The following is a 24,145-nucleotide window of genomic DNA, read 5'->3' as shown; positions in this document are numbered from 1 at the left end:
CTGTGGCACTGTGAAGTTCCAGATTGCTTATGGTAGACAAGGATCGGTTTGAACACCTTTCACACTAATCACATGTCCAAGGTAGTTCACCTGCGCCTGCACAAAATGACATTTATCTGTGCTAAGTGTCAGAAGCACTGATTGTAGTCTAGTGAACACACCTTCTGACATTTCACATGTTCCTGCATATCTTTTGACAATACAATGATATCATCCACATATAGCATGATAGGCTTCAGTCCACATAGAATTCCATCTAATGACATCTGGAATTTGGTTGGTGGGTCTTTGAGTAATGGTAATGGCCCCATGGTACCATGAAAGCTGTCTTTGTTCTGTTCTCTGGGATTACCTCTAGCTGGTGATATTTGTTTCTTAGATCTGTAGTTGTAAAGTCCTGGCACTGTCCTAAGTTACCCAACATTTCCATAATGTTTGGGATTGGATATTCATCAGTCACTGTCTTAGCATTGAGATATCTGTAGTTGCAGCAAAATCTGTATTTGTTTGTACTACCCAGCTATTTCTTTGGTACGATGGCCATACAATGACCACTGCTATGCCCCATGGACTATCAGTATGCTCTTTTTTTCACTTCTGACAACAGCTGCCTTTGAACACCTCTGTTAAGTGTTGGAGACGCTTCAGTACGCAGTATGGCTTTCTGTAGACTGGCACATTGTTACCTGTAGGTATACGGTGCTGGGTAAGAGGTATTACCGGTAAAAGACCATCCACTTTAAATAAATCCATAAACCATAGTAGCAAAGTCTCCATTGTTTGCTGAACACTGCCTCGCAAGGGACCCAACTGTCTTCTGTAATGCTGATGTGTTGATGGCTTGCTTGGGACCCTGATCATCAAATGACCTATCAAGAGCCTCTTTGCCTAATACATCTAATGTAGCCATCGTTACGCTTGATGAAGTCCACAACGTAAATACTGATGAGGTAACAGCATACTAAGAAAATAAACAGCCTGAAAGAACAGTTTACATAAATTCTGCTTCAGTTATCTCACCTATAAAAGGAGAAACTGAAAGAAACTTGAAAATAAGTGTACAATACCCCAAGTCCGTGAATTTGTTTAATAAAAAGAAGCAACTTCTGGCAAGTTCCCTAACATAACATGAGATTTCTACTAGTGATACTAGGCGTTTAGTCCAGAAACTATAACACATACCCTATCACTTACAACCTGTAGTAGAGAAAAATTACTCGGATTTGCTACAAGCAGAATTAATCCAACATTCTTTCAGTCCCAGGGTGCCACGTATAGTGGTAGTCCCCAAGACAACCAGTAATGAAGACAACACTTACTGCATTTGTGTAGACAGGTGGGCAGTCAATAAGGTCATGAAATCAGTTACTTATCCCCTTCCAAGGACTGATGAGACTCTGGATCACTTTGGCAAATACCTATTTCCCCACCTTAAAAATGCATTCTGGTTACTATTAAATTTTTATAGCTATGAAAAATCAGGAAAAAGACAGTTTTACTTGTGCCCGCGACACATTACTAATATCTAAGGACGTCCTTTGGCCTCTGAAGTGCCCCTGCTACAGTTCAGCAAAATGCTGATTTACTTTCATGACATTTAAAGCTGACCACGTGTATAGTATATTTAAACGGTATAACTGTCTTTTCGAGCAGGATGAGGGAACATGCAGAGTATCTAAGAAATGTACTAACTAATGTTAGTGACGCTAATGTAAATTTGAAATTAGATGAACGTAGTTTCGTGCAATCACAAGTGCACTATCTAGGTCATATAATTTCTGCAGAAGATGTAATACCAGATCGCAATTAACGGGCACAGTGAACAATTTTCTAGTGCTGAGGAACATAAAAAATTGCAATCATTTCTCACATTAACAAATTGCTATTGTGATTTTGTGGGGAAATAGGCAGCCACCCTGAAATCTCTCACAAAATTGCTGAATAAAGGAATTTCTTTTGTCTGGACAGCGGACTGTGAGTGCTATGTTAAAACTGAAAGAAATTCTTAGTTCATCCACTTTGGCTTATGCAGAATTTACCCTACTACTTATTCTATCATGTGATGCCAACAGTGTCACTGTCAACTGTATTCCGAGTCAAATACAAGATGGGGAAAAAATGATTATGCATCACTTTAGGTGAGTGAAGCTTAGCAAAACTACAGCGCCACAGTAAAATAACTTCTGGCACTTCGTTTTGGCTCTCATTACTTTCACTGTTACCTACATGGATGACAATACCTAGTAATTGCAGATCAAGTGGCTTTACAATGACTTTTGAGTTGAAAAGATGGGCCTTAAAACTCAGTGAACATAACTACATAGTCAAACAAAAGCCTGGGAAGTTTAATTAGAATGCAGATGCTTTGAGTAGGAAAATTAAGATCCTGCAAGTAGACAACTTGCTTATTGAATAATTGAAAAAGGCACAAGATTCTGAAACAGAGTTTAAAAAATGCACTACCTTACTGGATTTTATTACAAGAGATGACATTTTATATAAGAAAACATGTCTCGGAGAATGGATTCCAAAGACTATCTGCAAGTGCATACTACTACAATGCCACGATAGCATAAGGCATGTCATAATGGGAAAAATGCCTCGCCAGTGTGCATAGCAGGCTATTACTATTAGTGGCAACAACAAAAGAAAGATGTAGCAGATTACATTCAAAATTGTCTCCTTGTGCCAAAAGCAGAAATATGAAGACCAAATATACCTCTTCAGACACCCTCTGAAGCAGCGTGGCCTTTTAAAATCTGAAATTGCAGCACTCTGTTGTCGTAGGACCATTTTCCATAATGGCCCAAAATAAGAGATATATTTTATCTGCCATTAACCATTTCTCTCGCTATATTATAAAACGGATTGAATACTTAACTTCTGAGACAGTTGCAAAAGCGTTCATCACCCATTCAGTACTAACATATGGGAGTCCAGAGGCCATTATAACAGATCTAGGCACAAACTTTGTGTCTAATCCTATGGTACAAGTCGAGGAGAACTACACCACTTCACCATTGAATAGAGACAGGTTTGAATGTGTTCGTAACTTGTTATTTAAAATATTGTCTTATTATGAGAACAGCTTGCACTCTGACTGGAATAATCTGTTACCATATGCAATTCCATTGTATGCCAGACTACATGAAACAACAGGACTCTGACCAGTTTAGGTCGTTTACGGTCACAAAATGCGTTCCACTTTCGAGTTTGAGAAGTTGCCGCCTTAAATAAGTTTCAGTCAACTGAAGCACGTAACTAGAAGATTGAAGCCTGCTGACCATATTGCATCACTCCACCACCGTGATATCTGTCGCCACAGTGACTTCCACCCAGCTTGCTATTCCGAAATCTAGTGTGACTGTACACTGCTATTTCACATGCGTGTTATATAATAAAATGCATACAGCCACTCCAACTGATTACATGATCTGGCCAGTGGACTGTACCATGGTGATCAACAAAAATTAATGATGGCTTTTCTGTTTCTACTGTCATGAACTGTAATTTTGTAATCTCAACTAGGATTGTTTTCTTTAATTAAACCATTATTTTTTATTTGTTCTAAACAACAGTCTTATTGTGCTTGTCTGTTCATTTGACGTTTTATTGTTGTCAGTTATTTTTACAAACTTTCTATTCACTTTAACTGAACTTAAATTACCTTGCTGTTGTGATATATAAATTTGGATCCAAGGAGTCAGTCTTCAAGTGTTTATTATTCGTTTATAAGAAGCATTAATGCAATGGGAAGTGTCATATTTTGTAGTTGTCATTTTATACTTTCGTTAGCTAAATCTATTTCATTTCATTGGTCATTCTGGTTTATGCTCAGAAAGACTTAATTAGTTGCTTTGTTGATTTCCAATTTTGCAACCTTCCTTTGCTCAATTAAATAGTCACAATGGTACTTAGAGGACATAATTGGTGATGCTAACAAATCTGAAATAAAGTTGACTTACAATGCTTCCATCCTCCCTGATTACAGTTAAAACAAACTTGTGTTTCGAAATTCTGTTTAGTGATTTTGAGTTGCCCTATCAGGCTGACAACAAAATGGTGCCACCCCGGAGGTTTTCTGGTCGCTGTAAGGATGTTGGACACTGCGCAACCATGTAATCTTAAAAAAACTGACTGCAGTCTGACAAGGAAGGCTTTCAATGTCATGTGGCCCCTATCCTATTGCTAAACACACTGGGTCCAATACTTCCTCTAGTAATGCTGTAAATCAATCATTCACTTCCTTTACTCATCTTAAAAACTGACCTCTAAACATGTATTAGTTAGTTTTATGTTATGTCCTCATCCTTGTTATAGGAATGTTTCAGCTGGTTGTATTCCTTGAAAACTGTATCTGAAACTAGCTTTGGCTACCTTTGTAAAGCTGCAGCCCTCACTTTTCTGTGAAGACTGTAGTCACCACACAGTGATGGAACAAATTTACTCACATTCCTAGATTTTATTTGTGAATTAAATTAAAATATTGTAACCCTAAATTTAAGTACCCCATTGAGATTGTTGAATTCACACATAATGAATTCGTTTAGGGAGAGGGGAGGAGATGTACAAAGTGCCCCCAGCCACAAACTTGAAAAAGTTTTTATTATTTGTATTCTACAAAGACCTTCCTACTGATGTGACAACAACCAACCACTTCACATCAGAATAGGCCGAATCATCATCCACAAAATGCTCGCCTACCAACCAAATCATGCTGCAGGATAACCTAACTTGTAAGATTGAGGGTTCTCGGAGCCACAACCGAAAAATCTCTCTTCTCCTACCCCCCCCCCCCCCCAATCCTGTTCTGAGGTGCCACCTAGAGCTAGAGCAGACACTAAATGGGTTATTTTCATTTTCTTTACCTTTGCATTTCCCTTGTCCTTCAAGATGGCTCTGGGGCTGCTGCAGTTATCTTCTCTTATGCCCCTGACAATCCTCACTGTGTAATCTTAAAGAGCAAATAACCCAATAACATTTCTTTTCTAAACTTAAGAACCTTATACAAGCCCATATCAATTTCCAATCCTTACTACATCCCCATGTGGGGTGTACAGAGTGTAGCAAAGTTATCCAAAAAGCATACAACAGTCTGGGGAGCAATCCAAATCACAATGTACTATAGGCAAGGTCACAACTGTAGTGTTCCATGGCTCATAAATAAAGGTCTCAAAGATTAGGCAGTCTCTTGTCAGTATGTCTTCACATGACATGCTTGCTTCAGCAGTGCCTTGCGTGGGAGCAAGCTGCGGCTGGAGAATGCAGTGGGGAATCCAAATCACTTTCAGATAATAAGGAAACATTGATAGATTCATCGATTTTAAGTTATATCTCTCACTGAAAATGAAATGGGAATGACTCGTGTCAGGCAGGTGCTGGTGCAATGAAAACGAATACATGTATAACAGTTACAGAATACCATGAAACTCATGTTGCCCTCTATGCATATAACCCTTGAAGATACTAAAAATGCACATATCCTTGCCAAGACACTAGAGCAGTCAAACCAATATAGAGTAACTCCACTAAGTAGAGTCTAAACCGAGTTTTGCCCACATCCTTGGTTTTTCTGATCTATTTGAATAATTATAAAAAGTACAAATAAGGCATGTTGAATCTTTCAGACAGGCACGAGGTGTGCCTGGACAACTAACTTGGTAAAACTTTGCCCATGAAAATCAAGGATCAAAATTCTAGTCCCAACATGACAGTTTCAAGGCTATTAATAAGTTTCAAAAGTAAACACGCTTTCAACTACAGGTACAAACAGAAGCTTATTGTGACAATTAGGTCACGAAGTCACAAACACTTGTTCAGATGCATCTTTGAATAGCCGGCCGGTGTGGCCGAAATGGTCGCAGGTTCGAATCTTGCCTTGTGCACGGATGTGTGTGATGTCCTTAGGTTAGATAGGTTTAAGTAGTTCTAAGTTCTAGGGGACTGATGAGCACAGATGTTAAGTCCCATAGTGCTCAGAGCCATTTGAACCACCTTTGAATATAGTGTAACAGGGAGAGTTTAGGCAACATCTGAAATAAAATAAATGCAGAGAACTGAAAATTTAAAATTTCTTTACTGCTCTGTAATGCTGTGCATTATATCAGCATCTATAAAAACAACATACACATATAATGCAACATACTGTATTCATTATTTTCTCAATAAGCTGCTCTATTATTCAATGCAATGTTATTGTCTTTTTGAGGGGGGAGTTACAAATAGGTTGTGTGCTAGGATGATAAATGATTCAGTCAATTGTTTCTTTGAGGATGACTATTCAATAGTACTACAGTTCATCATTTTGAGCCATTGTTGTACTTACACAAACATATATAATACTACAATATGAACTAAAAATATACACTTTGTCTATTTAAAGCTCACTAAAATATGGTTTGCTATATATACTATCACATTTATGTACTAAACTTACACATGATACTATGTATCACAGATATGGAAGACATTGTTTATGGAAGACTGTTGTGGAAGACGGCTGCACAAATTACATGAACTGCGCATAAGAAACATCTCAACTGGGTAATTAATATTTTACAAATAGTTTCTCCAAAAGTGGAATGTACAGTAATAAAATGTAATACCCATGGCATTTACATTTGAGATTAACAAACCAGATTGTTTTAAAGTTAAAACAAAATAGCAACTGGAAGCTGATACACAATAAAAGAACTAGTTAGTTTAAAAAAGAACAAATGAATCATAAGATCCATATAAATTGGCACACACTGCACACAAGACTTTGATTTGCCCGATAACTGCGTTTTTCATTATTTTGCAACCAGGAAGGTATACAAATACACAATAAATGGGCAAAGCCCACTTTTTTTAAAAGCAGAAACCTATGTTACTATGTAAAAACCCAAAATGAAATACAGACTGCTACAAATCTAAGACTAAAATAGTTTGCGTAGCACATTCAATTATTTTACAAGAAGTTACAAAAAAGTTTGCTTGTTAACCAACAAAACATGAAAATTAGCTAAGTATAAACATTATGAAGTGCCAAACTGAGATGTAATATACGTATGTATGGGTGCTACAGTACAAATCTGCAAAGTAATGAGCTTATTTATTTTCTAAAAAAATGTAACATTCAGTGGTCGCCATTATTGGTTATGAAGTTTATCCAGTTATTTGTATGAGTCCTGTTCCTGTCAGCTGTTTATGACAAAGTAGTTATTCTGTTTACTAAACTAACACTTCACAAAATTATGATTGCAAATCACTCATTTCTAATTAATATTTCTAAATCTGTCACCAGGAACAAGTTAACAAAAGATAGTAATTAAAAATTTACATACTGGCTAAATCAATATGCATCATTTACGTTAAAGTGATTACTTGAGCTATGGAAGAGTGATGGGTTCTGGACCATACTGCATATGAAACAATACCTTACTTCCCAAAACAAGAACTGAATATGAAGATTAACGATTATTACACTGCAAAGTTAACTGTGATTCCAGCCAGATTGGTGCGTGCCCACAAGTACACAAATTTAAATTTCTCCTCTGCTGTTCACAATGTTCCATTGGAAATAGCTGTGGAACTATTTTCTGTTGCAATGTGAAAATCTTCATCACCTGTATTCACCAGGATTTCTTCCCATGCAGCAGTGTACAACAACAACAACAACAACAACAACAACAACTACTACTACTACTACTACTACTACAATAATGATAATTTGGTTGGGTACATGGCATTTGACATTGCTGAATTTTATATTTCACTGGCTGTTAAATAATTATGTCACACATTAATAGTCGCACACATTTTTAACCTGATTTACTGTTTTCAATCTAACATAACAATAGCAAAAGCCTGCACCTATACTACAATAACAAAAACATTATTTACAAGACTAATTCTCCTGAAATTCAATCTGCAAGATACTGGAGTTGTATGAGACTACTAAAATATTTTTCCTGCAAATTGAATATATAGGGAAAGCACAACAATTAGTCATTAACTCCAATAAAACTTCATACTATTGATTTGTTAGCACCAATTCACAACATAATGTGCAAAAGCATATTGTATCGAAAGTAATCAACTACTGTTTCTAATTCATCAATTTCATTTAGTGTAAAAGTTCTGTTTGGTCATAAGCTTATTCAGACATTGTCTAAAACAGAATTTCATTGCAAATTAATTTTTCTGTGTGCTCCTTCATTCTCACAATATCCAGCTTTGTGTGACAAAAACTAAAATTTTACACAGTTGGTATAGCATTTTACTGTTCACAGTATGAAAAACACAGCAACATTATGTAAATTACTTACATAAGATGAAAATTTAGTGCTTTTAGTCTTCTTTTACCTTTTGGGTGAGAAATTCATCCTCCCACCACCATTCCTCTATTTCATATTTTATACAAAATAATGTCACAATATTTCAATTACCCTCTTCCAATTAGCACCCCCCCCCTCTCTCTCTCTCTCTCTCTCTCTCTCTCTCTCTCTCTCTCTCTCTAACTCTCTCTCTCTGCGATACTTCAAGTTGTTGCATTTATCTGTAATGACCAAGTCTACAGTTGGCTTTGCTGTACAACACAAATTAACTCATTTACAAAAACAAAATTGTTTACAACAGCAGCTTTTTATATAATGTCACTCTTTAACAGTGGATGTATTTTAAATTTATTTGGCACAGGTAACACCTTGGGCAAGTGATAATAATAATAATAATAATAATAATAATAATAATAACAACAACAACAACAACACATACAATTTAAGCAGAAGGCTCATAGTTATTAATAAAATATTTCCTTATTTTTACAATTTTCTCATATCATTTTTTCGTTTTTCCAGGCAACACATGATAATGGTAATGAAAAAATTAATTCTTTCAGAAAAACAGGGAAAATATTTCACAGATTACCCACACACAGATATTTTATGAAAGTATATTCATCAATACCGTGATGAGAACCTTCCCGACCAATTCCAGATTCTTTGACACCTCCAAATGGAGCTTCAGCTGTTGAAATAATGCCCTCATTTATTCCAACCATACCAACACACAGCTGTTTTGCTACTCTTCGTACCTGGGCCATGTTACTACTGTAAAAGTATCCTGCCAGTCCTGAATTTGTGTTATTAGCTATGTCCAAGGCTTCTTCCTCACTTTTGAATCTGAAATAGAGATTAGAAAAATAATTTCATGTGTCTCATATATGCCTCCAACTTAACGAACATGATGATGATGATGATGATGAGGAGGAGGAGGAGGAGGATGAGGAGGAAAATACCAACGTACTTTAATAAAATTCTGAAGTTATGGAGACATGAACAAATATTCCAGAATCTTGAGTCTCATTCACTAGCACCCTATATTTTGATGCCTATATACATTTGTTAATGCTATAGCTGAAGTTTTTAACTCCTGATGGCATATACAGAGTTGGTTATATGTAGGGACCAGAAAAATTCACACTTTACGGTAAAAGCGAAACAGACGTGAATTCAGCCTCAAAATACGAATACTCGAAATTACATAACAGGCACTTTTTCATTGCAAACTGTGTCCAGATGATCTATTTTATCAGAGAGAGTTTGAAATAGATTAATTTTCTGCATATAAATATCAAAAAGTCAACCAATTTTCAGTTACTGGTATAGTAAATCATCTGGCGAAGCCCAATTTGGAAAGATAATGTGTGTAAGAATCTGTTTGCAAAATAAAGGGTGTATGAATGCAACATAGTTGTTAATGCACTCAATGATCTGGCGCCATGCAACTGTGGACAGTTGGTCTATCTAAGATACACACCACGTAATGCAACGTAGCAGTACTCAGTCGTGGGACGTACCGTTTTACAACACAAAAACGCGCTACTTTGTTAGCTAAAACTCAAAAGATGTCTTGAACTGTGCTCACATCAAATACAGCTAGAGGTTGGACCTGAACTACGTCGTTAACAATACTCTGCTACCCTCAAAAGCAATTGTGCAGCAGCCGTCCCCGAATCCTTGTGCTGTGTGTTACTCACTGTTTTCCTTACTTATACTGAAATAAGTGAAGCGACTAATCCATGTCCTTTATGAAGACAGTAACTGTTCTCAAAAGAACAGAATGCTGTTGATGACCGTGCAGATTTTCCCTGGAATGAATTATGATTAACTGAAACCCTCAGTTAGTCATCATTCATTCCAGGGAAAAGCTGCAATTAGTGAATGGGCAAATGTTTATGTGTTACATTACATATGCAGAATTGTGGACAGTTGGGAATGTGAGTCTCACGGGAAGCATGCAAGGGATAAGTCCCTGCAGTCGCACTATTCATCTGTGTCCTCGGTGTCTCAGATGGATAGAGCGTCTGCCATGTAAACAGGAGATCCCGGTTTCGAGTCCCGGTCGGTGTACACATTTTCAGCTGTCCACATTGAGGTATATCAACAACACTTGTCGGCAGCTGAGGGTTTCAGTTAGTCATCATTTAATCCATGTCCATCGCAGATTTCAATAACCATCCTTACAATACCAGAAGACATCGGCGATCCTTGTAACAATATCACTACCGTACGTTTACATGCGACACATCTTCCAAAAAACGAGAACCGAATTTCAGAAAGAGTGTGTTGCTGTCATGTTTAGATGTTAAGATCTGAAGAGGTTTTGCTGGCCCAGTTAAATCTGGCACCTGGAAAACCGATGCAATTTATGATTTAGTCAGCACAATCGCTATTTCTCTTCAATTAGACAAGATGTAAATAGCTTCAGTCTCATATTTCTACTCATCCTTCACTGTGCAAAAAGTCACTCTGTCTATACTAGCAGTATTGCAAAATCAGTTTAGAAATCCAATTTTGGGATCCCCATGTAAACGGTGTGTGCGTCAGCTCTGCTGTAGGCTGCAGCCCTGCTTAAGGAAGGCGGCGCTTGTTTACCTGCACCGCTCCTCCACCATCTGGTGGCCACAACTCTAGTTTGGTTACGCTCGCTGCTATCTGCTATCATACCTACACCACAGTCTAACATATTATGTTAGACTGTGCCTACACTACCCGCATTCTGCACTATGGTGACTGGAAAACAAAGTGAACTTTTTCCAACTGTGCCAAAATCCTTACCCTAACGTAAGAATAGAGTTACTGTACATTCGGTTCTACTTCTATGCTTGTCAGTTCAATCTGTAGCATTGTTAAATGTGGATCGCTCAGCTATGAATGCCCATGAATGGTCAAAATTCATGTTGTTGTTGGGGTCTTCAGTCCTGAGACTGGTTTGATGCAGCTCTCCATGCTACTCTATCCTGTGCAAGCTTCTTCATCTCCCAGTACCTACTGCAACCTACATCCTTCTCAGACTGCTTAGTGTATTCATCTCTTGGTCTCCCTCTACGATTTTTACCCTCGACGCTGCCCTCCAATACTAAATTGGTGATCCCTTGATGCCTCAGAACATGTCCTACCAACCGATCCCTTCTTCTGGTCAAGTCGTGCCACAAACTTCTCTTCTCCCCAATCCTATTCAATACTTCCTCATTAGTTATGTGATCTACCCATCTAATCTTAAGCATTCTTCTGTAGCACCATATTTCAAAGGCTTTTATTCTCTTCTTGTCCAAACTATTTATCGTCCATGTTTCACTTCCATACATGGCTACACTCCATACTAATACTTTCATAAACGACTTCCTGACACTTAAATCTATACTCGATGTTAACAAATTTCTCTTCTTCACAGACTGTTTCCTTGCAATTGCCAGTCTACCTTTTATATCCTCTCTACTTCGACCATCATCAGTTATTTTGCTCCCCAAATAGCAAAACTCATTTACTAGTTTAAGTGTCTCATTTCCTAATCAAGTTTCCTCAGCATCACTTGACTTAATTCGACTACATTCCATTATCCGCGTTTTGCTTTTGTTGATGTTCATCTTATATCCTCCTTTCAAGACACTGTCCATTCCGTTCAACTGCTCTTCCAAGTCCTTTGCTGTCTCGGACAGAATTACAATGTGATCGGCGAACCTCAAAGTTTTTATTTCTTATCCATGGATTTTAATGCCTACTCCAAATTTTTCTTTTGTTTCCTTCACTGCTTGCTCAATATACAGATTAAATAACATCGGCGAGAGACTACACCCATGTCTCACTCCCTTCGCTACCGCTGCTTCCTTTCATGCCGCTCGACTCTTATACCTGCCATCTGGTTTCTGTACAAATTGTAAATAGCGTTTCGCTCCCTGTGTTTTACCCCTGCCACCTTCAGAATTTGAAAGAGAGTATTCCAGTCAATATTGTCAAAAGCTTTCTCCAAGTCTACAAATGCTAGAAACGTAGGTTTGCCTTTCCTTAATCTAGCTTCTAAAATAAGTCGTAGGGTCAGTATTGCCTCTCGTGTTCCAATATTTCTACGGAATCCAAACTGATCTCCCCGAGGTCAGCTTCTACCAATTTTTCCATTCGTCTGTAAAGAATTCGCGTTAGTATTTTGCAGCTGTGACTTATTAAACTGATATTTCAGTAATTTTCACATCTGTCAATACCTGCTTTCTTTGGGATTGGAACTATTATATTCTTCTTGAAGTCTGAGGGTATTTCACCTGTTTCATACATCTTGCTCACCAGATGGTAGAGTTTTGTCAGGACTGGCTCTACCAAAGCCGACAGTAGTTCCAATGGAATGTCGTCTACACCGGGGGCCTTGTTTCGACTCTGGTCTTTCAGTGCTCTGTCAAACTCCTTACGTAGTATCAGATCTCCCATTTCATCTTCATCTACATCCTCTTCCATTTCCATAATATTGTCCTCAAGTACATCGCCCTTGTATAGACCCTCTATATACTCCTTCCACCTTTCTGCTTTCCCTTCTTTGCTTAGAACTGGGCTTCCATCTGAGCTCTTGATGTTCATACCAGTGGTTCTCTTATCTCCAAAGGTCTCTTTAATTTTCTTGTAGGCAGTGTCTATCTTACCCCTAGTGAGATAAGCCTCTACATCCTTACATTTGTCTTCTAGCCATCCCTGCTTGGCCATTTTACACTTCCTGTCGATCTCATTTTTGAGATGTTTGTATTCCTTTTTGCCTGCTTCATTTACTGCATTTTTATATTTTCTCCTTTCATCAATTAAATTCAATATTTCTTCTGTTACCCAAGGATTTCTACTAGCCCCCGTCTTTTTACCTACTTGATCCTCTGCTGCCTTCACTACTTCATCCCTCAAAGTTACCCATTCTTCTTCTACTGTATTTCTTTCCCCCATTCCTGTCAATTGCTCCCTTATGCTCTCCCTAAAACTTTGTACAACCTCTGGTTCTTTCAGTTTATCCAGGTCCCATCTCCTTAAATTCCCACCTTTTTGCAGTTTCTTCAGTTTTAATCTACAGGTCATTTCCAACTATGCCAAAATCGTTACCCTAACGTAAAAATAGAGTTACTGTACATTCGGTTCTACTTCTACGCTTGTCAGTTCAATCTGTAGCATTGTTAAATGTGGACTGCTCAGCTATGAATGCCCATGAATGGTCAAAATTCATAGTTACAGATTTGTAATCATAAAATGGGGCAGAAAAAGCCAAGCAACGTCCTAAAATACCTTATTCAGTGATGCATTCATTTCACTGGCGGGAAAATGCTGCTACTTTTCAACAGAACAATCATTCTTGAAAGCTTAAATACTGGCAAATGTCAAAAACAAAGGACTTTTGCAACAAAAATGTATTGTAGTTTTTGCAAAAGCAAACAGTCCCGCCAAAAAGTTCCCAGTCAGCACTTTTTAAAGTCAATTTTTAAGAAGGCTTTGTTCGTCTTCAATCGTGTAGCATGACAACATTTTATATTAGTGCATCTAACCATTTACAAACAAAAATTTAAAAAAGATGAGAATTTTGCCAAAAATTGACGCCACATTTTCCGGTTTCTAGTTATATGTGACAATTCGAAAACATGTGTGCCAAGTTTGTACTCTGAAGAGTACTGTCCATAAAAGGATGGTGTCAGAAGTTTAGTCCAAGTTTGACACAAAGTTGTAACTTTGCAGAATATAAAGTGTGGGCTTACATTATAACCAGCATAGATTAATTAATAATGATTGATGGTTATAATCTATGATGAACTTGGTCTAATACACCACATAGTTTTACATCTTAGCCGAAATCTCTACTCTTGGCACATTACCTCTGCTTGTTAATAAAGTGATTATAATTCAAGACATACTGTTTTTGTAAAGTAACCTCAGGACTTATCTGATTCAGCCATCCTGATGAGAGTAGGCTATTTGACAATGATTCCAAGCAAATGTTGGGGTGGTTACTAACCATAAAAGGTGTTCATAATATCCGCCATTTTATACTTATTAACAGCAATTTGAAATAACATCATGATACAGTCACACCACCACCACCACCACCACCACCACCACCACCACCACCATTTAATTATTTTTTACTTAATGTAATTACATGTTTCACTATTCTGTGATAATGCTAAACTAATGCTGTGGAATGAAAATGTCTCCTCACAGTATGACTGTCATTACACAGCCTCTATTGGCTGGTAGAATTTTAACAGTCCTCTCTTACTTCCTGTAGGGCAATTCTCTTACAATAAGATTTGTAGTTCCACTCATACGAGGGCATGCAACAACACCTCATCAACTTCTGAGTGAAGTCTTGTTGTTGCCTCCTTTATTGTACATATGCAGGCAGCTTTAGGTGTGTGTGTGGGGGGGGGGGGGGGGGGGGGGTTGTTCGCACGCACACAGGCAGAATAAATTTCACTAGGTTATGGCACTGAATCTAGGGGACTGGGAGAAGTCATTGTCCTGCTTTGAACACAAGCTTCTCCTTCTTTTCTGGTTTTCCTACCTCTGCCTGTCAGTACTCTGGCCCAGTCTTCTCTCTTCTGGGTGCTTTCTTCCAGTCCTTTTATCCTCTTAACCCTTGGCCTTCCCTTTGGTACTGTGCCCTCTATATTCATCTCATGTATCTTCCTGAACATCATGTACTTCACTCTCCTCAAATGCCCATACTGTTTAATCTTTTTACCTCAATGTTCTCTTGTAGGGGTTTCTCATGTGTTCTATAACTAATCTTCATTATCCATCTTTACAATTTTTGTTACACCTACTCAAAACATTCACGTCGCTTTCATGCACCTTATTTTTTTTCCCCTTCCCTTCATGACACACATTTCTCCACTGTACAACAGAAATAGTATATATTATGTTTGGTGCACCACCATCTTACTCTTCAAAGGACTTCTTTGTTCCGCATCATTCATCTCACAGTTCTCAGAAGGCCTATACATACACTGAACTCTTCGCTATTTCTTAATTTTCCTGTACTATACTCCCCAGTGCTTGAAACTACCCATCATTTTCAGCTGCTTCCCAGCCAGCACCATGTTTACTATAGGTTACCCTTCTTTATTATTGTGGCCACAAGTCCACACTACTTTGAATTAAATTTTAGGCCATATTCTTGTACAACTTCTTCTCAAATATCAAATTAATTCTGTTCTCCTTCCTTGTTGTTTCCCTTATACCATTAAATAATCAAGAAAGAACATTGCTGTTATCCTGTCCCCAATCTCTCTTGCCACTTATGTCATCATATCATTCATCAGCACCATGATAAGCAATGGAGATTGTGCATTTCCTTGTCTCAGCCCATAGCTCTGTGTTAATCATCCCATTCTCTCTTCCCACTTACAACAATCCACATCCCGATGCAATTCTTTTATCCTCAGTACAGTTTGCTTCTCTATTCCTTTCATTGTTAGTGCCTCCCAAACTTTACTTGTGGGTACAGTGTCATACGATTTCCCTAAATCCAAGAAGACCATCAGCAGATCTCTCCCATACGCACAGTTGTGTTTGTGCATCTTTATCACTGTAAATATGAGACCTACTGTCGATCTTTCTGGCCTGAAGCCATACTGTTCTTGCAGTTACTTTTCTATTGTTCTCCAAATTTGTTTCTCCGAGATATTGTCAAATTTTTGCACAATGGCACACGAGGATAAAGCCCCTAAAGTCTTTAAAAATATTTTTGACTTCCCTTCTTCAAGACAGGTACAATTATACTACCTCTTCATCTCTTCTGGAGTTCTCACTTTCTTCCATACAGCTCTTACAACTCTACACGGCCACTGCAGCTCCATCTCTTTTGTTGCTCTGATCGTTTGCAAACTTAGTTAATCCAACCCTGGATTCTTCCCTCCTTTCAAATTATTTAGTAACACATCCACTTCTCCACAGTTTGCAGCTCAATCAGTGGGCTTTTGTTTTTTACTCTGCTATAATATTTTTCCGCCGCCTCTGCTGAACTTGGCTTCCATGTTCTTAATTGTCTTTCTTGGTTTTCTGCTCCTTTTCTCTCCTTCGGTTCTCTGATATTCATTACTAACATCTGATGGTCACCATCTAAGGACCCTGGTGGCATTAAATTGATGTCTGTTATGTTTGTCAGTCCATCATCTACAAAAACATAATCAACTACTCAAGTTTCAGACCAATCACTCCTTTACCATGTTACTTTATGGTTTTCTTTCTTATCTAACAACGAATTTCCAAACTTTTACCCATTCCTTTTGCAAAAAGTTCAATAATCTTTCATGTTCCTTGCTTCTCTTTCCACAGCCATTTCCTCAAAGCACGTTTTCATATCTTTCTCTCTCTACATCAACATGTACGTTTAGATCTCCCATAACAGTTGTGTTTTGTTCAGTCATCCGATTCTGTAATTCTTCTTGAAACTTCTTTTTTTCCCCCCTCTGATATGCATCTCACGTTGAGGGGGGGGGGGGGGGGGGGGCGCTTACAATATCATCACTGTTTTCCCATACAATGATAGTTTTGTTTGTATCATTCTCTCTGTTATTCAAATTACTTCCTCTTTCTGTCCATCTTTCATAACTATACCCACTCGATATTTGTCATCTTCCTCACTGCCTATCCAGTATAGATCAAATCCATTTCTCAGTTTACACATTCTGCCTCCACCTTTTTTGTATTGTCCCTAATACATCCACACTTAAGTTTTTCCATCATATCAACAAGTCCTTCCATTCTCCCTTTCTACGTTCATACAGCTAATATTCCAAATGGTAATTCATTTTCATGTCTCTCAATAGATTTTTGTTCCAAGGCTTGTTCCACTTCCACTTTCTGCTTGCTGGACCTATCGCGGTTTTGGCAGAACCCCAATTTTATGGCACATTCTTCTAACCCTTCACACAGTTACCACAGTGGTCATGGAACATATGAAGCCCCCACTGTACCTCACCCCTACATGCAGTCCCTTAGCTCATACTATTGCACACCTCCCACAAATTGGATGAAAAGTTTGAGTTAATCAACTTGATTCTACTGACTGCAAAAGAGTGATGTACATAAAGATGAGCAATTTCATCAAGATGGTTTAGAAAGTGCCCTTCTTAAGAGTTGTCTAGTTCCTTAATTTGGTGGCACATCTCCATCACTAAAGAAAATACACAAGTGGTTCATCAGCTATTCCAAAGCATTACACAGTTGGAAAGTTCAAAGGTAAGCAGCAACACCATTGTTGCAGACATCAAAAGAGCAAAGGATCAAGTGCAACAACAAACAGGTGCATGGAGACAGGGACGCCTTCTACGTATCATACAATGAAGGCTTTCACGGCCTTATGTCATAGTTGCTGGTGAGTCTTCTGTGTTGAAAGACTACGATCAGAGTAACTTTTAGGTTCCTAAGGTTTCATCCAGAGCTGTGCTGGACATTCCTGGCAATGCTGAGTCTTCTAGACTAACAACCCAGATCTCTGAGAGTACAATGAGTGTATTTTAGATTATACATGATTAGTAGAGAGAATCCCTGTCAGAGATAAAATTTAACAATCAATGCAATTCAAATCGAAACCACCAGAATACTGTGCCACAGTAAACCTTTGAAAAGTAATTCAACAAAAGGTAAAAGGCTCTCAAAAATTTACATGCAGATGAAGAGAGAGTGGTTCTTCCTGCTGACAAAAGCAACACTACTTTGTTACAACTAAAGAGGATTATAAAAGGAAAATTTTGGGTCTTTTAACTTCAGAAAAGTACAAAACACTTGAGGAAGACCCTACAGATAGCATGCTGAAGATAACACATACTCTGATCAAGTCATGTTCTATGATTCAAGAAGAGGATAGAAAGGCCTTATTAAAGACAATAAATGTAGCCCAGCATTAATGGCCTACCCATTATTCATAAATCTGATCTTCCTCAGTGAGCAACTGTTGGTGCTATTAATTCCACAATATATCAAATAGCAAGATATCTGGCAACTCGTTTACAACTATATGGTAGAACTGACTCTTGTATGAAATACTCATGTCACTGTATTGAGAAACTTTAAGAACTAACTTTGACTCCTGAAGACATTCTTTTAAGATTCAACACAGTTCCAGTTAACAAAGTTATGATTTATAAAACAGAAGTTTTCCCCGTGGATTAGACTGTCTTTTTTTAGACAATGCCTTACACCTAGTCGGTTCCAATGGGACAATGAGTTTTATAAGCAAGTTGATGGTGCCCCAATGGGTCCTCCGATCACTAATTTTTAGATGGAAAAATCTGAACAGAGAGCTCTAGAAAATGCAAATAAGAAACCATCTCAGTGGTATCAATTTGTTGATGATACATTAAAGATTTGGTCACACGATAAAGGTTTAGAAGAATTATTTTGTTATCTAAAACATATAAATTCAAATATCCCATTTACCTTGGAAATTTGAAATCAAAACATAATATCCTTCTTGCATGTTTTCGTTATGAGACAGATTGACGGAAGTTTGAGACATAAGGTCTTTTGGAAAGTCATGTATACAGACAGATATTTTCATAAGAACTCCACAACAAAAGAGAGATGTCATTACAAGTCTTGTGGATGTAGCCAAAAGAATCTGCACACCGAAACACCTGCATGCTGAATTAAAAAATTAGAAGCAGGCTTTTGAGAAAAATGTCTATTCAAGGAAAAGAAGTAAATAGGGTTTTAAGAAAGAAGCAGCCATGAAATTTAGTGATATAAGGACAGTGGCTTTACACAAACAATAGGCAAGTTTTTAGCCTCAAGACGTGACAATCAATTGTGAAGCTTTATATCTGCCAAGGATTATCTGAGCTGATCACTTGTAAACTAGACCGCACTCATTTTCACAGTATTTAACTCACTTTCCTATGTCTTACTCACCAGTTGGCAAGACTCGACGTCACCAGGAGCACCTCCTATGTTGTCCAGCACAGCTCTGGATGAAATGTCAGGAACAGTAAAGTTTCTTCGACCACAACCATACAACCCAGAGGACTCGTCAGCAAATATGACATACTATAACTTTCCCCTCGGGCTTAGTCCAGAAATCTGCAGTATCTGACATTCCATAATAAGATCAACTTCCAGAACAAGACCCTACTTACTACTTTTGAAGAATCTGTTTTTGGACAAGCATACTCTATGCATCTCACTTTGAGGGTATTTTACATGCACGAACCTCTGTCTCAGTGGGTAGTATGCCATAGTGCAAGCTGGCACAATTGTGCAGGTGCATTTTGTGGCTTTAGATTTATGACTCAAAATTGATTGAATAAAATGTACTAAAGAAGCAAACGATATTTTATTTTCACAACATTAAAGAATTTTTTGAAACATTTCAAAGGATGATGCTGCACGTGAACTTCACATTCTGCACGCCAATAAGATATGTCTTTTGTTCAAAAGCCTCTCCTCATGCATACTCTACACCACCTTATTGGTCTTGTCTTCACTGTGCTAGGAAAAAAAAGTCCAGAAAATTACTGGCTATAAGGCAAATCATTTTTTGTCCTTGCAGTCTGTGTCCAATTGACGACTCCTGCACCAGAGAGGATACAACGAACTGTACACCAAGACTAATCGTGAATTGCACTCTCCTCCTTTTCCACCAACATGTTTTTAAACTCAATTAGAGCCACATAAATTTCACCCAGGTAGCACTAAGTACCTACAGTCATATGACTTGTCTGACATAGTGGTAATGTCGATTATGGTCCAATGCGCAGAGTTCTGATTAAACTTTGGAGAACAATGTTAGGTAACTGAGTATCATCACCTCCATGCTATAACTTAAATGATTTAAGCAGTCCATATCAGGAATGTTCTCATGGGGGCATGAACACCGTTTCATATTTAATTGTTGTTCGGAGTGACATCTCATGGAAATGTAGGAGCTGTAAGCTAATACACTGACTAGTCCAATTAACTACAGCACCAGCTCGCTGCAAGCTAAAGCCATTTACCAGCCGTCTGACCACAGCTTCAGTATGGTGTCATCCACCCAACTGCAATGGGAGTTTGGTATGAGCTACAGCCAGTTGCCGGCCACACAATTCCACTGCCAGCCAACACAAACAGTATATATGTGACCTTTCCCCTCTTTTCCCAACGTACCACTGGCATGCAGCAGCCAGTGTCACCCACCATCTGCGCACAGCACCCGCTGCTGCCCGATACTGGCCCGCAGAGTGCGCCAACACCTTAAACCGGCACGCAAACTGCACTGACAGCCGAAACCGGTACAAAGCACCCTCCATGGTGCAACATCAGTATGAAGCAATTTCTGCTGCACAAAATTTGTTACAGGCACACTTGGCCACACAACACTGGTTTGGAACACCCTCTGCCATGCATCAATAATATGTATGTATGTATGTATGTATGTATGTATGAATGATTACAAGGAGTTCACCTATTCACTGCTAGATGGCCGTAGATGTATACACTGAAGCATGCTGCTTCCAGGAAGTGTCAAAAATGTTTGAGATAACAGATTTTCAGTCTGCTCCAACCACTTGTATCTGGGAATCACTATAATCTTATTGCAATACATAGGTTTTGCACAATTTTACTTTTGAAATTATATGCATAATTATGAAACATGTTTAACATTACATCATCACTTTCCCTTTAATTTCAAAAATATCTGCTTGTTCCTGTGTGCTGTTACACATTTTCCCTTACTCTGTTTTACATTTTTCATGAGATCAGGGAACGCCTTTCTGTCTTGCTGCATGGTGCTGATGACATCTATGTTATAACTAGGGCCCAGATTTTAATGACAAATGACTGGAAGCTGTTGGCACTCTACTATGTCAGGCCCTGAGTATTGTGCAACATGTGCAGAGTGAGTTGGGTCGAGCTCGTGGTCATGAGGCTGACAAAGTGAAAACCAAATTGCAAAGTGTTCTCCAACGGAATCCTGGATATTCTACACTGTGCAAAATTAGTTACACTCTTTCAGGGAATGCCGCAACATTTGAAGATACTTAAACAAAGCTGAACTCCAGTGACGTCTTGCGAAGTGGAGAGGAGCTTTTCCAGGTACAAAATTATCCTCATCGGCAACCGTAGATCTTTGACAATGGAAAACCTGAAAATGTACCTTGTGATTCAGTGCAACTTTGCAGATACTGAAGATTGACATACGGTATTAAATAATGTGAAACACTTTAAATACTACGTAGAAATAAAAAAATTGTTTTACTGTTTCGATAGATGATCTTTTCACTGTACTTTGTGCTTAGAAAATAAAACATTCAGACATTCAAAAAATAGGTGCAAATTAGCCACAAACCCTACAGAAGGATGGGGGGGGGGAGGTGATGGGTGGGAGGTGATGGGGGGGGAGGTGATGGGGGGGGAGGTGATGGGGGGGGAGGTGATGGGTTGGAGGTAAGGGGGGAGGTGAGGGGGGGGGGAGGTGTGGGGGTTAGGTGAGGGGGTGAGGTGAGGGGGGACGTCAAAGTGGACCGGAAGAAAATGTGAGAGTCAACCCTTCACACAGTTACCACAGTGGTCATGGAACATATGAAGCCCCCACTGTACCTCACCCCTACATGCAGTCCCTTAGCTCATACTATTGCACACCTCCCACAAATTGGATGAAAAGTTTGAGTTAATCAACTTGATTCTACTGACTGCAAAAGAGTGATGTACATAAAGATGAGCAATTTCATCAAGATGGTTTAGAAAGTGCCCTTCTTAAGAGTTGTCTAGTTCCTTAATTTGGTGGCACATCTCCATCACTAAAGAAAATACACAAGTGGTTCATCAGCTATTCCAAAGCATTACACAGTTGGAAAGTTCAAAGGTAAGCAGCAACACCATTGTTGCAGACATCAAAAGAGCAAAGGATCAAGTGCAACAACAAACAGGTGCATGGAGACAGGGACGCCTTCTACGTATCATACAATGAAGGCTTTCACGGCCTTATGTCATAGTTGCTGGTGAGTCTTCTGTGTTGAAAGACTACGATCAGAGTAACTTTTAGGTTCCTAAGGTTTCATCCAGAGCTGTGCTGGACATTCCTGGCAATGCTGAGTCTTCTAGACTAACAACCCAGATCTCTGAGAGTACAATGAGTGTATTTTAGATTATACATGATTAGTAGAGAGAATCCCTGTCAGAGATAAAATTTAACAATCAATGCAATTCAAATCGAAACCACCAGAATACTGTGCCACAGTAAACCTTTGAAAAGTAATTCAACAAAAGGTAAAAGGCTCTCAAAAATTTACATGCAGATGAAGAGAGAGTGGTTCTTCCTGCTGACAAAAGCAACACTACTTTGTTACAACTAAAGAGGATTATAAAAGGAAAATTTTGGGTCTTTTAACTTCAGAAAAGTACAAAACACTTGAGGAAGACCCTACAGATAGCATGCTGAAGATAACACATACTCTGATCAAGTCATGTTCTATGATTCAAGAAGAGGATAGAAAGGCCTTATTAAAGACAATAAATGTAGCCCAGCATTAATGGCCTACCCATTATTCATAAATCTGATCTTCCTCAGTGAGCAACTGTTGGTGCTATTAATTCCACAATATATCAAATAGCAAGATATCTGGCAACTCGTTTACAACTATATGGTAGAACTGACTCTTGTATGAAATACTCATGTCACTGTATTGAGAAACTTTAAGAACTAACTTTGACTCCTGAAGACATTCTTTTAAGATTCAACACAGTTCCAGTTAACAAAGTTATGATTTATAAAACAGAAGTTTTCCCCGTGGATTAGACTGTCTTTTTTTAGACAATGCCTTACACCTAGTCGGTTCCAATGGGACAATGAGTTTTATAAGCAAGTTGATGGTGCCCCAATGGGTCCTCCGATCACTAATTTTTAGATGGAAAAATCTGAACAGAGAGCTCTAGAAAATGCAAATAAGAAACCATCTCAGTGGTATCAATTTGTTGATGATACATTAAAGATTTGGTCACACGATAAAGGTTTAGAAGAATTATTTTGTTATCTAAAACATATAAATTCAAATATCCCATTTACCTTGGAAATTTGAAATCAAAACATAATATCCTTCTTGCATGTTTTCGTTATGAGACAGATTGACGGAAGTTTGAGACATAAGGTCTTTTGGAAAGTCATGTATACAGACAGATATTTTCATAAGAACTCCACAACAAAAGAGAGATGTCATTACAAGTCTTGTGGATGTAGCCAAAAGAATCTGCACACCGAAACACCTGCATGCTGAATTAAAAAATTAGAAGCAGGCTTTTGAGAAAAATGTCTATTCAAGGAAAAGAAGTAAATAGGGTTTTAAGAAAGAAGCAGCCATGAAATTTAGTGATATAAGGACAGTGGCTTTACACAAACAATAGGCAAGTTTTTAGCCTCAAGACGTGACAATCAATTGTGAAGCTTTATATCTGCCAAGGATTATCTGAGCTGATCACTTGTAAACTAGACCGCACTCATTTTCACAGTATTTAACTCACTTTCCTATGTCTTACTCACCAGTTGGCAAGACTCGACGTCACCAGGAGCACCTCCTATGTTGTCCAGCACAGCTCTGGATGAAATGTCAGGAACAGTAAAGTTTCTTCGACCACAACCATACAACCCAGAGGACTCGTCAGCAAATATGACATACTATAACTTTCCCCTCGGGCTTAGTCCAGAAATCTGCAGTATCTGACATTCCATAATAAGATCAACTTCCAGAACAAGACCCTACTTACTACTTTTGAAGAATCTGTTTTTGGACAAGCATACTCTATGCATCTCACTTTGAGGGTATTTTACATGCACGAACCTCTGTCTCAGTGGGTAGTATGCCATAGTGCAAGCTGGCACAATTGTG

General features: G+C 38.4%; 1 protein-coding gene across 2 annotated transcripts in view; it reads right to left on the bottom strand.

The window, feature by feature from the left end:
- Positions 1–6,057: 6,057 nt before the first annotated feature.
- Positions 6,058–24,145, bottom strand: part of LOC126298809 (succinate-semialdehyde dehydrogenase, mitochondrial) — a 205,110-nt gene continuing 187,022 nt past the window's right edge. For both annotated transcript variants that reach the window (XM_049990273.1, XM_049990274.1), the window contains exon 9: positions 6,058–9,164. In XM_049990273.1, coding sequence (XP_049846230.1) covers positions 8,900–9,164 — 265 coding nt within the window. In that variant the 3' untranslated portion in view covers positions 6,058–8,899. The remainder of the gene's footprint in view (positions 9,165–24,145) is intronic.

The sequence above is a fragment of the Schistocerca gregaria genome, chromosome X (genome assembly GCF_023897955.1).
Source record: "Schistocerca gregaria isolate iqSchGreg1 chromosome X, iqSchGreg1.2, whole genome shotgun sequence".
Taxonomy (NCBI): Eukaryota; Metazoa; Arthropoda; class Insecta; order Orthoptera; family Acrididae; genus Schistocerca; species Schistocerca gregaria.
This window is presented reverse-complemented; position numbering and strand designations above follow the sequence as displayed.